Genomic DNA, 13421 nt, shown 5'->3' on the forward strand with positions numbered 1-13421 from the left:
ATTCACGGAGGCAGAGCTGGCACAACCTGCTTTCCATCTTAACTCACTTTTCTGCACTCTAAGCTGTAGTCATGCCTTAGAGGAATCACATTTCATAACAAGGATCTGAATGCTGTAAAAGGGTGCGATTGTGTCATGATACTGCTTGAAACCTATTTTTTCTTCTCTTGAATGAAAGTGTTTCCTTTCCAGAGTGGAAAAGAACATATGAATGTAGCAAAATGGTGACTCACAGCTGTAAAATTGCTCACATGCATAACATTCATGAGCATGAAGGTCTGACTGCAGTCAGTATGTGGCTGCAGGTCTTGTAGACGTGTACAACCAGCCAACCAAGCAATGACAGTGCTTTTGCTGAGCATGAGCATAAGCATAGGCTGTAAAACCCACTCAAGCAGCAGTGCTAGGGTTTGGGTGGCCAGCCCTCACTGAGTGATGGATCTTATGTCTATGTTGTTTTCAGTACTTGGCTTAGCTAGCTTATCTCCCCAGTTGGCACGCTTTTGTTTGCACTGCAGTCCTGACTATAACTGGTACAACTGTATTTTCTAAGATTTTGTTAAAAGGCACATTAAAGAAGCATTTTGGTCTAGACAATATGCAGGTGAGAAGCAAAATGAGAGATCATGGGTTTGCAGAGCTGGGAAGTGGGGTAGATAGACAAGGAGGGAAAAGGAAAGAATGGGAGAAGAATACAACTTCATCCTTTTTAACAAGAAATGACAAAATTCTTCACCTATTTTCCAGATGAAGGGAAGAAATTGACAGTTTGCACTTTATAGGAAGCTTTTAAAATGACATATTAAATAAACAAACTGACCTTAGAAATCCGGAAAGGAAGAGTGGCATTCTCTGTCTTTGCTGAGGTGGAGGAAGGAGCTGGAAGAGCCTGCCAGGGTTAATGAAGATCAAACAAGTCATTCCAGCCAACAAGATTGTTGTGTAGAAACCACCTTAAACCCCACAGACTTTTCTGTCACACAGCGAGCTGGCCAAGGCAATGGATGCTTGCTTATTTATTTGTTTATTTATTCAGTTTACAAGAGGCTCTGGTCAGCATACTCCCTTAGGGCACGTATAATAAAAACGGTACATCAATTAAATAGCGATGTTTACAGCATTGTCAGAGTGCCTAACAAAGGACTTTGAATTACTTCAAGCCTGTCCCTTTGGAGAATACTCAGCTTGTAGCTCTCATGCATCTGTAAAGTTTGGAGGAGGAAAAGGCTGCATGAGTACGTGGGTGTACCTTCAAGCACAGCTGAAGGACAACAGGAGCTTCAGCTGTTGTCTTATAGCTATAAGGAAAGTGAATTCTCCAATTTGCAGCCCTACGTGAGATAAACCTGAGGTTTTTAAAGCTATTTATGAACCTACAATCACAAGTAGTCACAAGTGGGTGTTCTCACTTGCCCTGTTTTTTAGTTTTATTTTCAAACTTGCTCAGCCTACAAGTGCAAATCCCACGAGGTACCAGACTGCATCTCTGGCTTTAAAAATATGGGCCTTGGTAGACTACTGCTACAGCATTAGCAAGTCAGGAGAGAAACAGCCTCTGAGGTCTCTTTTATAGCTGTTTGGTTAAGCACACTTAGAGGTAAAGGTGCTATGTTTATTAAGGCTCTGCTGTGTAACAAGAATATGCCCTGAGGGTAATAAAGAGTAAACTAAACAAACCTCACATACCACTCTGCTAACGTCAGCTCCCAGCCATGCAGCATGTCCCACGTGTGCCCTGTCCTTGTTTCCTACTTGTGTTGCCTATTTTCTCACTTTGTGAGGCCAATGCAGCGTTAGAATGGCCAGTGGCTATGAAAGGATAAATGCCACTCTCAGAACAGCTGTCCTATTTCCCCAGTGGCAGTTTTTGTACCGTGGTGGTGGATCCAGCCAGGATGTCCCATCTTGTAGTCCTTCAGTTTATGCGAACTAAGTGTTCCCTGTACAAGAAAAGTTTTCTTTCTCAAACCCCAGCTCTGTGCCATCAGATCAACAGATCCACAGGAATACATGGGGAGGCCACAGGGAAGGGGCCTGTCTAGATCCATAAAGAGAAAGCAGAGAGACAAAAACTAATTAAACCTGGCTCTAGACTCTTCTCCTTAGATATCCTGAGATATAAAAGCCAGCATTATCCTAAAGGCTTAGTGATTTGGGGTGACTCCTTTTTTGGATTTCCAACTTGAAATATCCCTAGTATTGGCTTCACAACCAGCCATGCACCTGTAGTTGCAAGCAGAGTTACAGATGCTCTGTGCTGTCAAAGTTAGTCAGGCTTAAAGACGTTCTGCACCTACAAAATCAGACCAAAAGCCTTTTTGCTCAGGCACCCTAAAATCATGGGCTACTTCTGCGCAAGATTATATTAACATGGCTCAGTTTCTGCACCTGTAACACTGGATGGGTGATGTTTAACTGCCTAGCTCAAAAGGGCTTTGCAAAGATCAATTAGCTAATGCCTATAAAGTGCCCTGCACGTACCCAGCACAACCGCTCTTGTGGCGTAGCACTGCCCTTCCTCACCATGCTCAGTAGGAGCACTGTTGCTTTAAAAGGGAGCTTGTCCAAGCTCTCCTCCTCCACTGGATCTAAGATGGATGCTCCTGCTGCAGCACAGCCTGTAAGCAGACTTTGCCTAGCCTGCTTTTTTTGTTTTCCCTGGAAGCCTGCTCCAGACAAGTCAGCTGCAGAGCAGACTGAGCAGAAGCAGGAGGGCAACTCTCCCCAGGTAAGCTAACCAACCACCACCACCAAGGTGCTCATCCACACACCTGGATGGGGCAGCACCAGGGATGCTGATGAATTATGGTCCTCTTCGGTGGTGCCTCCAGCTGACTCACAACAGCTCTCAGCCAGGCAAGAGTCAAACAGCCCTCAGCCTGTGTTCTCTTACACTTCTTTCCTGGCTGACTGGTGCTAATTTAGGAGGACATAATAACAGGAGGACAGGGAGACTCCTGTTCCCACACCACAAACTGATCTCATGAACGTTACTTTGAATTAACATCACCTCCTGAACAACACGGGAGCTGCCTGTGGCACAGTGGTCCTGAGACTATGATGGGGCCCTGCAGCAGGCTTTCCACCCTGTAGTGAGGAGGTGGTCTTCAGTCGCCAGAGAAAGTCAGGAGATTAGCTCAGAAGGGTTCTGCAGCCTCTCTTAGGCCTGCAGCCACTGGGAGCAGTTTAAGCTCTGTTGGCTCCTTTTGCTTAGAAATGCATTGATATTCCACTAAGCTCCTACTTTTTGAGGCAGTAAAAATGTCATCTTTAGAGGGCTGCAGACTGCGCACTCCAGTCACTCTTCAAAGTCTAGCTTGATTTCATCTTATTCTTCCCATGGAGACCTTGGAGAAGACATTCCCTCTGTATAATGTTCTTTCCCCCCTGGGTGGTGGAGCATTGGAGGTAGGAGATGTTCCTGACCGACACAGAGCTGGAAAGTGCTTTTCCTTAATGACTTCAGTTTACAGGTCTGTTTCACCTAGGCTGATAGGTCCTGCTAGTACTCCCATAGTCCTGGGGACAGAGTGTTTGTGCACTCCCAGCAGGGTGGAAAATCTCTGTCCTGACTTATGAAGCTATTTTTCCCTTAGAAAGAAAAAGTGCTGTGAAGGGCCAGTGGTCAGCACTCACTGGGAGCAGGATAGGACCATTGTCATCAGCCCTGTGTATCTCCCAGAACACATTGCAGTGGAGGGTCGAGTGAGGACTGCGAAGATTGGAGTGTCTATGCCATAAAAGTGCCTACTCCAGAAGCTCCCATGAATAACAGAATTGATAGGATTCCCAGGAAACCCCAGATTAAACTCTCTTCTCCTCCAACTCTTTTTTTGTGACCTGCAGGCTTTGCAGTCTCAGAGCTATGACAATGAGCATCAGCCCGTGGAGGCAGAGACAAGTTGTTGTCTTATATTAACCCCACAAATATTATTAATAATATATATATAAAATACATATTATATATTATTATATAATTTATATTATAAACATAAAATACATTTAATAATATAAATATAAAATAAAATTTAATATAAATATTAAAACCACAAAAGTAACACCCTCCCAGCTTTCACTGGGTAACCTTTTAATTTCCTACTGTGAAAAACTGATTATGCTACAGAGCAAGACACACAGGAATCATTGAAAGGAGAAGAAGCCAGAGGCATGTTTCTCCAGTGAGCCCCTTGCCACTGTTAAGGTGTCAGCTGGTGGCATCTCTGTGTGGTTTGCAGTCACAGGCAGCCCCTTCTCCAAAAAGAAAAAGATAAACATTGGTGTTTTTCCCTTATTGAAAATGGTTGTTTCCCAGATGTGGGATGGATGCATTTAACAGAGGCATCTGCAGTCTCTGTCCCCCAGAATTCACTGTCAAGTTCATGTAAGGGGATCCTGTGTGCCTACTGTGTGCAGGCCAATGTACACGACTGGTCTTGATACCCTGTGGTGAGAAAAGACAGCAAACAGAGAGCCAGAGCAGGTGTTGTCATACAGATGTTTCTGCCATAGGTTTCTTGGAGTACTGTTGGAAAATTTGCTGTGGGATTTACCTGTGACCACTGTTGCATCGGCTATTTGCTGACACTGGAATGAATGAAGTTTAAGGTCTGGGTTTTTCTTGGGGTTTTGGTTATTTGGGTTTTTTTTTTTTTGTTTGTTTGGTTGGTTTGCTTTTTTATGGATTGAGAATTTCATAGCTGAAAAGCCATTAAATGCTAAAAGCTGTGAGATTAATGACATTTTCCAGATACAGACACAGAGTTTCCTGTTAAAAAATCTGAGGAAAATCAGTGACAATCTTCCTGACTGCTAGGACCTGCAAGAAAACACTCATTTTATTGGGAGCTGGGGAAAAATGTATACTTTTATATAGAGAGAAATTGGGAAAAAAAAGTAATAAAACATCACATTAATCAGGGCTGTTTTCTCCATGTATAAGGAAATATTTCTGACTGAAAGAAAATCCTCACATTGCTTCTAGCACACGCGGCAACAGCCGGGGTTCACCTCTGACATGAAATGTGTGTCTGATTAGCACCCAGCCAGGATGTCTGCAACCTTAGCCATAGTAAATCTTAAGCATAATAGTATGGAGCAAGTAATGTAAGACTTTACAAAATACGGTTTCGTTTTTAAGCTCTTTCCATCTATTTATCTATTTATTTTTTCTGCCTGAGATGATGGCTTTGTTTAATGACTTTTCTTCAATCAAGGTATCAGACTTGCTTGCAAAAAGCTAGTAATGTTGTGAAAAATTAATCTCTCCAAAGTGTCAGAAAGCTCAACCTTCTCGTGAATTGTGATGCATCATCAGTTTTATTTTTACATCTGCTTTCATCAAGTGCTTTTCCTTTAGCCCTATAATTCCACTCTAAATTGTAGTACCATATGACACGAGAAGGGAAGGCTGGTTTCCGGTGTTTCCTCTCAGGAGCTGCCAGCAGCAATCTCAACTTCTCACTCCTACAAATGATTCTATGGGCACTGGTTTTGCAATAAAAACAAATTAATGTCAGGCCTTTATAAGACACTTTCAGGAAATGGTCAAGATAATAATGATAATAATAGTGGTGGTAGTAGTAGTAATAGTAATAACAATAATAATAATGATTAAGGTTTTTTTACTTAATTTTTTATTTTATTTTGATTATGTTATTTCTTCTGTCTCCTAACTTTTATTTAGACCATAACAGCATTTCACACAGCACTCTTTAAAGAGATAGACTCCTTATTTTCCTTCAGCCAGGTATAGTCCTTATTGACTTCCCACTATATGGACCACTAATGATCACCAAAATTTGATTACTATATGATCCAGAGGCAATGAGGCTTAAGCACTGCATTTATCTTAGTAACTGGAGACACATTTCTTGAAAGTGGCCTTCCCCTTTGAACTCTTTTGGGGGATGTATATCTGTGCTCCAACTAGTCTAAATCCCAGGAAGAATTGCTTCCAAGTACTTTTTATTGAATCCCATATCCTGGAGGAATGGGCTTGCTCTCAAAGGAATAGCACTTGTAAAACTTAACCTAAATAGATGGCCTGAAAGCCATAGCATGAGATACAAATGTGAACTGTTGCATGTAGGAAGAGATATCCAATTACATGAATACCAAATGTGTATTGATTAGACAGGCAGCAGAGAAGGATGGGGTTGAGTAGAAATGAATCCCAGAGTGATTCGCAGTGGAAAATGTGAGGCTATTGCAAAGCTAATGTAAACTTGGGCTATATTTAGAGAATTACTGTAAGCGAGAGATGGAAAGAATTATTCTGCTTGGTCAAGTCAGCATTTGGATGCACACTTTGAGAAGAATGTAGAGATTTCAGAGGAAAAGACCAAGGACATTTAGTATTTTATATTGCATGAGCTACGGTGAAGTTTGAAAAAATTAAGTAGAACAAGTTGGGATAAACAATGACTGTTTTCAAATATATAAAAGCTGTGGTTACAGCAATGACTGAGACCGATTAGGCTACAATATTTCATTATGGAAAAGACACCAGTTGGAGAAGATGCAGAATCAGTTTATAAAATCATGAGTGACATGGAGAGGATGAATAGAAGTTGAGTCTTCCTTGTTTCTTCCCTTGCAGCATTTTGAGACAGCTGTTAAAGATACAAGGAGCAAGATTAAAAATAAATAGAAGAGAGATTGATAAAATCACAGAATGGTTTGGGTTGAAGGGACCTTAAAGCTCATCCAGTTCCAACCCCTGCCACAAGCAGGGACACCTTCCACTAGAGCAGGTTGCTCTAAGCCCCTGTGTCCAACCTGGCCTTGAACACTGCCAGGGATGGGGCAGCCACAGCTCCTCTGGGCACCCTGTGCCAGCGCCTCAGCACACTCACAGGGAAGAGCTTCTGCCTAAGAGCTCATCTCAGTCTCCCCTCTGTCAGGTTCAAGCCATTCCCATTGTCCTGTTCCTACAGGTGCTTGTCCAAAGCCCCTCTCCAGGTTTCTTGTCAGCCCCTTTAGGCACTGGGAGCTGCTCTAAGGTTCCCCTGGAGCCTTCTCTTCTCCAGGCTGAACAACTCCAACACCCTCAGCCTGTCTTCAAGGCCTGAGGAATTTCTCACCAATTCACATGGATGCAAGGGGAGACTGGAAAATTACTGAAAAATTGCTACTAATTATTGTGCTTCCTACTGGGGAAGTCCCACGTGCCCACGGCAGGAAGAACACACATGCAGAGTTGGTGACCATGTGTAGGACTGTGGCCAAGCTTATGCGTCTATTTAAGGCTTACAGCAAATATGTGTATGGTGCAATAACTTCAATGCATACTGACATAACTGAGTTAGACATTTTAGTGCTAGCAAGAGTGTAGTAACACAAAATTTGGTGTAGACTAACCCCTCTTCTGCCCCAGCAGTCCGGGTAAATATGGAAAGTCTTAATCCTTGGTAAGCTCTACTGTGTGGTGGCTCAGGTAATCATTTAATGCTCATTTAGGTGCAGGTGTATTAGACTATGATCACTTAAATAAATCGGGAGGTCTACATAATGACATTAAAGTAGGGCATATATATTCTGAATGTGCTGTGTGCGTGTTTTCACTCTGTTTCAGCAGGACCAGGCCTTTATTTCTGTTTAATTTGTCACAGAAATTCTTAAAAGTTCTAGCACAAGATATAAATAGGAATCTTCAGAAAAGCAGGGCTGTTTTGTAGGTATTGAGGACTGGCAGTATTATGCTTGGGTTTTTCCTTCAAGCTGATGTTCAATTCAGGTAATTTCCCCCCCCCCCCCCCTCATTTTTCTTTTAAATTTATATCGGCTAAAGAAGTTACTTTAAAGACTTCTGTACAGTTGGCGACTTTGTAAATGGTTTAACAAAGTAAAATTGTTTTCTTAAATAATTCAGACAGTTTTCCACTAGTTAAAAATACAAAACTGTGCTGGTAATTTGGTGCTTTAAAATGTGTACACAGCTGTGAACGTGAGTACTTTTTGTTCGACTATTCCTATTAACTTAAAAATCACTGTCTATATGAGTGTGTACTTCAAGATATGGGCATTTAATTAGAAGGCATTATCTCCATCTTCAGGTGGAGAGATTGAGTCATTTAATGCTTTCCAAGCTGCTTACCACATCTGAATTCCTGATGCATAGGTGTTTTTCACAGCATCCGAGCTCTCCTCTGCCTATCTATATTCTTCCATGCCACGATATAAAGACGCTCGAGGAGAACTTTCTATCTCCATGGGTTGTCTATGCTCCTGTCAGCTCTAGGCAAAGCAAAATGCTCTCCATCAACAGGGTCCAATAGCAGGAGCCAACTGGCATCGCATCCTTGTCTATATGCAGAGATTTGGGAAAGCAAAACCGTCTGCCATAAGCCACTGTGTGAGATGCAGCAGCAGCTGCTCATGGCATAGAAGAGGTGGGTCCCGGCATCCGCAGTGGTATCTCACAGATAACAAACTTGTCTCTACACAGATGTCCCTGGAACTGTCTGTCCCACCTACATTCAAGTGGCCATATTCTACTCCTTCTTATGGCAGGCCAGATCTAGACTAGGCTGTGAACCTTTGGACAAAAAAAAAAGTCACCTTATCCCCATTTCAAAGAGCAGGGGTGAAAATTCAATCATCTCATATTATCCTTAGTGCCGGTTCAAACCTTGCTTTGTATGAGGTACGGATAGATCACAAAATATTAGCTTCTCCATTGATGTAGCTGATATCCAGTGATGTAGGGTCTTTCCTGAGTGGCCTCCAATGATGTCCACTCGGAGCCCAGAAAGTCAACTGCATTCTGGGCTGCATAAAAAGCACGACCAGCAGGTTGAGGGAGAGGATTCTTATCCTCTCCTCTGCTCTGGTGAGACCCCTCCAGGAGTACTGCCTAAAGCTCTGGAGTCTTCAGCACAGGAAAGACATTATCTGTTGGAGCAAGTCCAGAGGAGAGACACAAAAGTGGCCAGAGCACTGGAGCCCCTCTTCTGTGAGGAAAGGCTGAGAGACTTGGGGTTGTTTAACATGGAGAAGGCTTCAGGAAGAAATTTCAGCCTTTTGGTATTTAAAGGGGACTTCTAAGAAAGATGGGGACAAACTTTTTAGCAGAGCCTGTTGTGATAGCACAAGGGATAATGACTTTAAACTAAAAGAGGGGAGATTCAGGCTAGATATTAGGAACACATTTTTTGTGATGAGGGTGATAAGGCACTGGCACAGGGTGCCAGAGAAGCTGTGGCTGCCCCATCCCTGGCAGTGTTCAAGGCTAGGTTGGACAGGGCATTAGATGGCTTTTAAAGGTCCCTTCTGACCAGAAGTATTCTTTGATTCTGGCTTCTGATACTCACCAGTAGACCAATATCAGCAAAACAGTCTTGCCATCTCCATTCTGTTCCCCAAAATGACCAGCTCAACTAAAGTGTAGACATAGCTGAGGTCCTTGAAATTTTCTAAGTAGAGTCCTTCCAAATGACAGGACAGCTGTGAAAACTTTGGTTTTGACTAGAGGTTTGAGACTCTTTTGTTCTAAAGGAACATGTGACACTGTTGTGTGCAGTCATTTCTATTTTGATAGGGATCTTTCAAGTTTGTTTTATATTTATATTCCCTGGTTCCTTTTGTACATGCTGCCTGTGGTGCAACAAGCTTTTTCCCTTTTTCTTTCATCTGATTCTTTGAGAAGACAACTTCTCTTTAATCACTGTCAAAGACAGCTTTGGTTTTTAGGAGGCTTGATTAGTGTACAGGGAATTCAGAGAAGAGAAACAGAGAAAGTAATTTTGAGTTCTAACAAAAGATTAGAAGAAAGTTAACAATGCATATAGCTTGGCCAAGGGGCTATAGATCATCTTGATCTTCTGGTATCTAATGCATGTGGTAAGGAGTTAGAGGAATTTTTGATGGTATAGCAATGGAACAAAAAATTGAGCAGTGAAAAAGGGGAAGGGAAAACAAAAATCTATACTATGGCACTTAAGAAATGTAAAAAAAAAAAAAAAAGGAAAAAAGGAACAATTAAATATTATAATATAGACAAGGGTGAATATCTAAAAATTCTTTGTGAATCTCCAGGTCTTTTATTTTTACCTATATTGGTCTTCTTGATTCTCACATGATATACCAGGTGCAGCACTAATGATTGCTATTTGAACTAGCTCCAATATAGGGAGAGGTATATACACATTAGGTGAGGAAGTTCTATGTAAACATGGCCATAATACACTCAGAAATAGTTGTTCCAAGTTGATTCATCTATTTCCACATTATGGTGTGATATGAAAGACAGACATCATCAGAGAACCTGGAATGGCTGGGTGAAGGCAAACACCAGAGAAACTGGTAGAGCCAGAGGAATTTTACCAGCTGAATGGACCAAATGGGGATGATACATGGAACAGCGGTTCTTGTTCCTCCTACATCCATCAGGTGAGGGAGAGAGTAACTTCTGCAAACACCAAGCTCAGACAGTAGCAGGTGACTTATTCACTGATAGCGTAATTTTACTCGAAGTTTCTGACAATAAGTACACTGCAATTTGCTGGGAGTGCCCCTTTTTGCTAACAGCAGAAAAGGTGCACTTCATTGTGGCAGCAGAGTGGTCTGGATCAGCGCATTCAAGTCGAAAGAGAATTGCAGGGCTCACAAAACTCAGCAGATCTGTGGACTCTATTTTTCACACAGTAACACCACAATATATGTTCTTTTGTATATGCCATCATTCAGAACAAAAAGTGGACATAGCTTTTCCAAGAACCCTTGCTCCTACAGTATGGCTGAGATTTAAGAGCCTTTCCTGCCAATTAGCAGTCTACTTCTGTGTCTGTGATGAGTGCTACTGGGAAAAAAAAGAGTAGGATCTCTGAGCAAATGTCTTCTTATGGCAGTTTTCTATATGTGGTTGTCACTTAATTGAAGTAAATGTCTTGGGCAGTTGTGATATGAGTTATTGCAATCTGCCATTGGAATGAATCCTCCTTTTCTGATCTTTCCCCAAATGACTGTGTGTCAAGTAACAGTTTTTCACTTGAAAGCAACAATTACTGTGAAGGGATGTATTTTGTGTCTTGTGCAATACTCAGGTGATTGGTGTTTGATGCACCTTAACACTGAAATGAAATCATGGGTGTAACCAGTTCTGGTTGAAAATCTGCAATAGGGTCAGGGACCAGGAAAGAAGTTGGAATGTTAATGAACAGATATGTCCTTCCTTCTGAGAGAACAAGCCAGCTGAATGCAGTCAGATCCAAAAGATCCAAGAAGCTAAGTGCCTAATTTTCTTTCCCTTCTTTGAGATCTAAATTTGAGATTAAAGGCAGGTGATTTTAAGTAGGCACTGTGAATATTAATTGAAAATAACATTTGTGTGATTGAGACCAGTTTTAGATCAGGACATCATGTTTAAAACATTGGAAAGTGCAGATGCAATGTATCCTGATATTGGAAATGCTAATTATTAGGACTGATTAAGAGTTTTACTGATCACTAAGATGGGTGGATATTTGAACTTCTAAACCAGTTAAATAGCACAGTTTTCTGGCATTTATGTAGTAGTATCTTCTAAAAATATTGTCATGCCACCACCCTCCCAAATTAACGCTTCTGAGGCCAGTGATGTAGTGTGCTCACACCTTAAGGTAGCACTGTGATTCATGTTTTAATGATAGTGGCTGCTGGCTGTAACTATGGAATGTATTGTCATGGAAACTACACTTTTCTATATTTACACCACTGCTGGTTATGCGAGAGACAGTGCTTGAAAGAAAATCTGGGTAATATATAGCTTAATAATGAGACAGGCAAGCTAGGAATAAACAGATCAAAGATACAGCAATGTTATGGCTGCTGTTTGTCACCATGGTACATTTCTAAACAGGCTCAGTCACTGTTTCAGATGATATCTACCACAGCAAGTCAGAAACAAGTGCTGCTGCCATGTCACTTTGGACTAACAGGTTGGAGAAACTTAGATTATTGATGGCATCTTGTAGTGAACTCCCATGACATGTAACGCACATGTCCAGGCTGTTAGGAAGTATGAGCTGAATGAATTGAGGACACTGGATTCTAAGAGCCTGTTATTTGCAAGAAATAAATCTTCAGGGATGAAACTGGGTTGCAACTCTAAATGTGGAGCAGTTCTACCTGTCACTTCAATCTAGAAACTGCTATCATTTTATTGAGCTTGGGCTCTTGCAAACTCTGCGTTCAAAAATGCAGAGTAAGAAACAATAACAGGAAAATATACTACCAAGTTGGAATTTAGCTACAAACAAAAAGCAGGGTAAAAAGAAAGTTATGGCATGGTGCAAAAGAAAGAGCAGAATCAAAGCTGTTTAAAGAAATGGTACTTTTATGGTTTTGAACTTTGTAAAGAGAAGGATAAGTTATACTGAAGAAATTCTACTTAAAATTCAGATAAATACATATATGCAATAGACATGCATGTATACATATTTATATAAATATAAAATCTTAATAGAAGAGATCTCCCACATTAAGGTCTGCAGTCTCAGGTGGATCTACAATTCAGCCTCTTTGCTTCTTGACCTGGCTGCACACAGAGACCTCTGTGTGCCATTTTCTCCATTCTGTTGTGTAACAAATTCCTAGTTAGGGCTTATTACAGAAAATTGTTTCATTTGTGCCTTAAGAACTCACTTGCGATTGCCAGGGAGACAAGCTGCTCTCATTTCTTTAGAAAGAGTTTCTAATTTGATAGGCAGAGCTTGGTGAGTTGCAAAAAAGCAGGGTCAAGTCACTGTGAATCAACTGCTGGGTTTACCTTGCTGTCAGCTGTGAAAGCGTTGAAGACATCACTCTATATCGTAGCCTTTTCATTTTGTATTTGTGTGCGTGCCATGACCGAACCTAAAACTGAAGGATGCATTCGTCCAACTTTTGATATAAATAATCCTCTTAAAAAGCACAGCTAGCGGTTTGCTCATCCAAATGCTTTATTATGCATTTTCAGCTGGTGTTGCTTTAACTGAAGGAGCAGCGACAGCTGCAACTGAATCCAAACCAGCATCAATGCTCCAAAACTTCTTTAATTATTGCATTTCTGGAATACAGCAAGCTGTTTGCAGGTTGTAGGGTTATAGTACTGGCTGGAGTCACTAGTTATAATGCTTCCAAAGGAGAGCTTAAAGAGGGTAGAGCTTTAAGCTTCAAGCTGTGCATTTTCTGTGTAACTTTATATCTTTATTCAGTGTCTCCTGCAATCCTTCAACCTGTCTATTTGTAAATTTGTGCCTGGAGAAAGCTCCCATGTGGCAAGCCAGGATTGGATAAATGTTGCTTGTATTTCTCTGATTGCAAACTCCCAGCATCTGGGATTTTCAGCTTTGAGTACAGGGTTTTTTCATGCCGAGATTCATCTTTTTGGGGAAAGCAAAGGTCATCGCTTCTCCGGAGTTGCGACTGATTTGATTCTTTTTCTCGGGGAAGCGCTGGGAAGG

The 13421-nt window shown here is 41.4% G+C and overlaps 1 protein-coding gene across 23 annotated transcripts in view; it reads left to right on the top strand.

Annotated features, from left to right (window-relative positions):
* Nucleotides 1-13421, top strand: part of DLG2 (discs large MAGUK scaffold protein 2) — a 1002605-nt gene that overhangs the window by 359659 nt on the left and 629525 nt on the right. The window contains exon 1 of one of the 23 annotated variants that reach the window (XM_061343352.1): nt 2588-2728. The exons of the other annotated variants lie outside the window; for them this stretch is intronic. Within the exon in view, the coding sequence (XP_061199336.1) occupies nt 2594-2728 (135 nt within the window). The 5' untranslated portion in view covers nt 2588-2593. Of the gene's footprint in view, nt 1-2587; nt 2729-13421 lie in introns of those variants that run through there. 23 annotated transcript variants of the gene reach the window in all.

Source organism: Neopsephotus bourkii, unplaced genomic scaffold, assembly GCF_033783945.1.
Source record: "Neopsephotus bourkii isolate Nb327-2 ecotype Australia unplaced genomic scaffold, CSIRO-AGI_Nbou_v1 NB_1825, whole genome shotgun sequence".
Lineage (NCBI taxonomy): Eukaryota > Metazoa > Chordata > Aves > Psittaciformes > Psittacidae > Neopsephotus > Neopsephotus bourkii.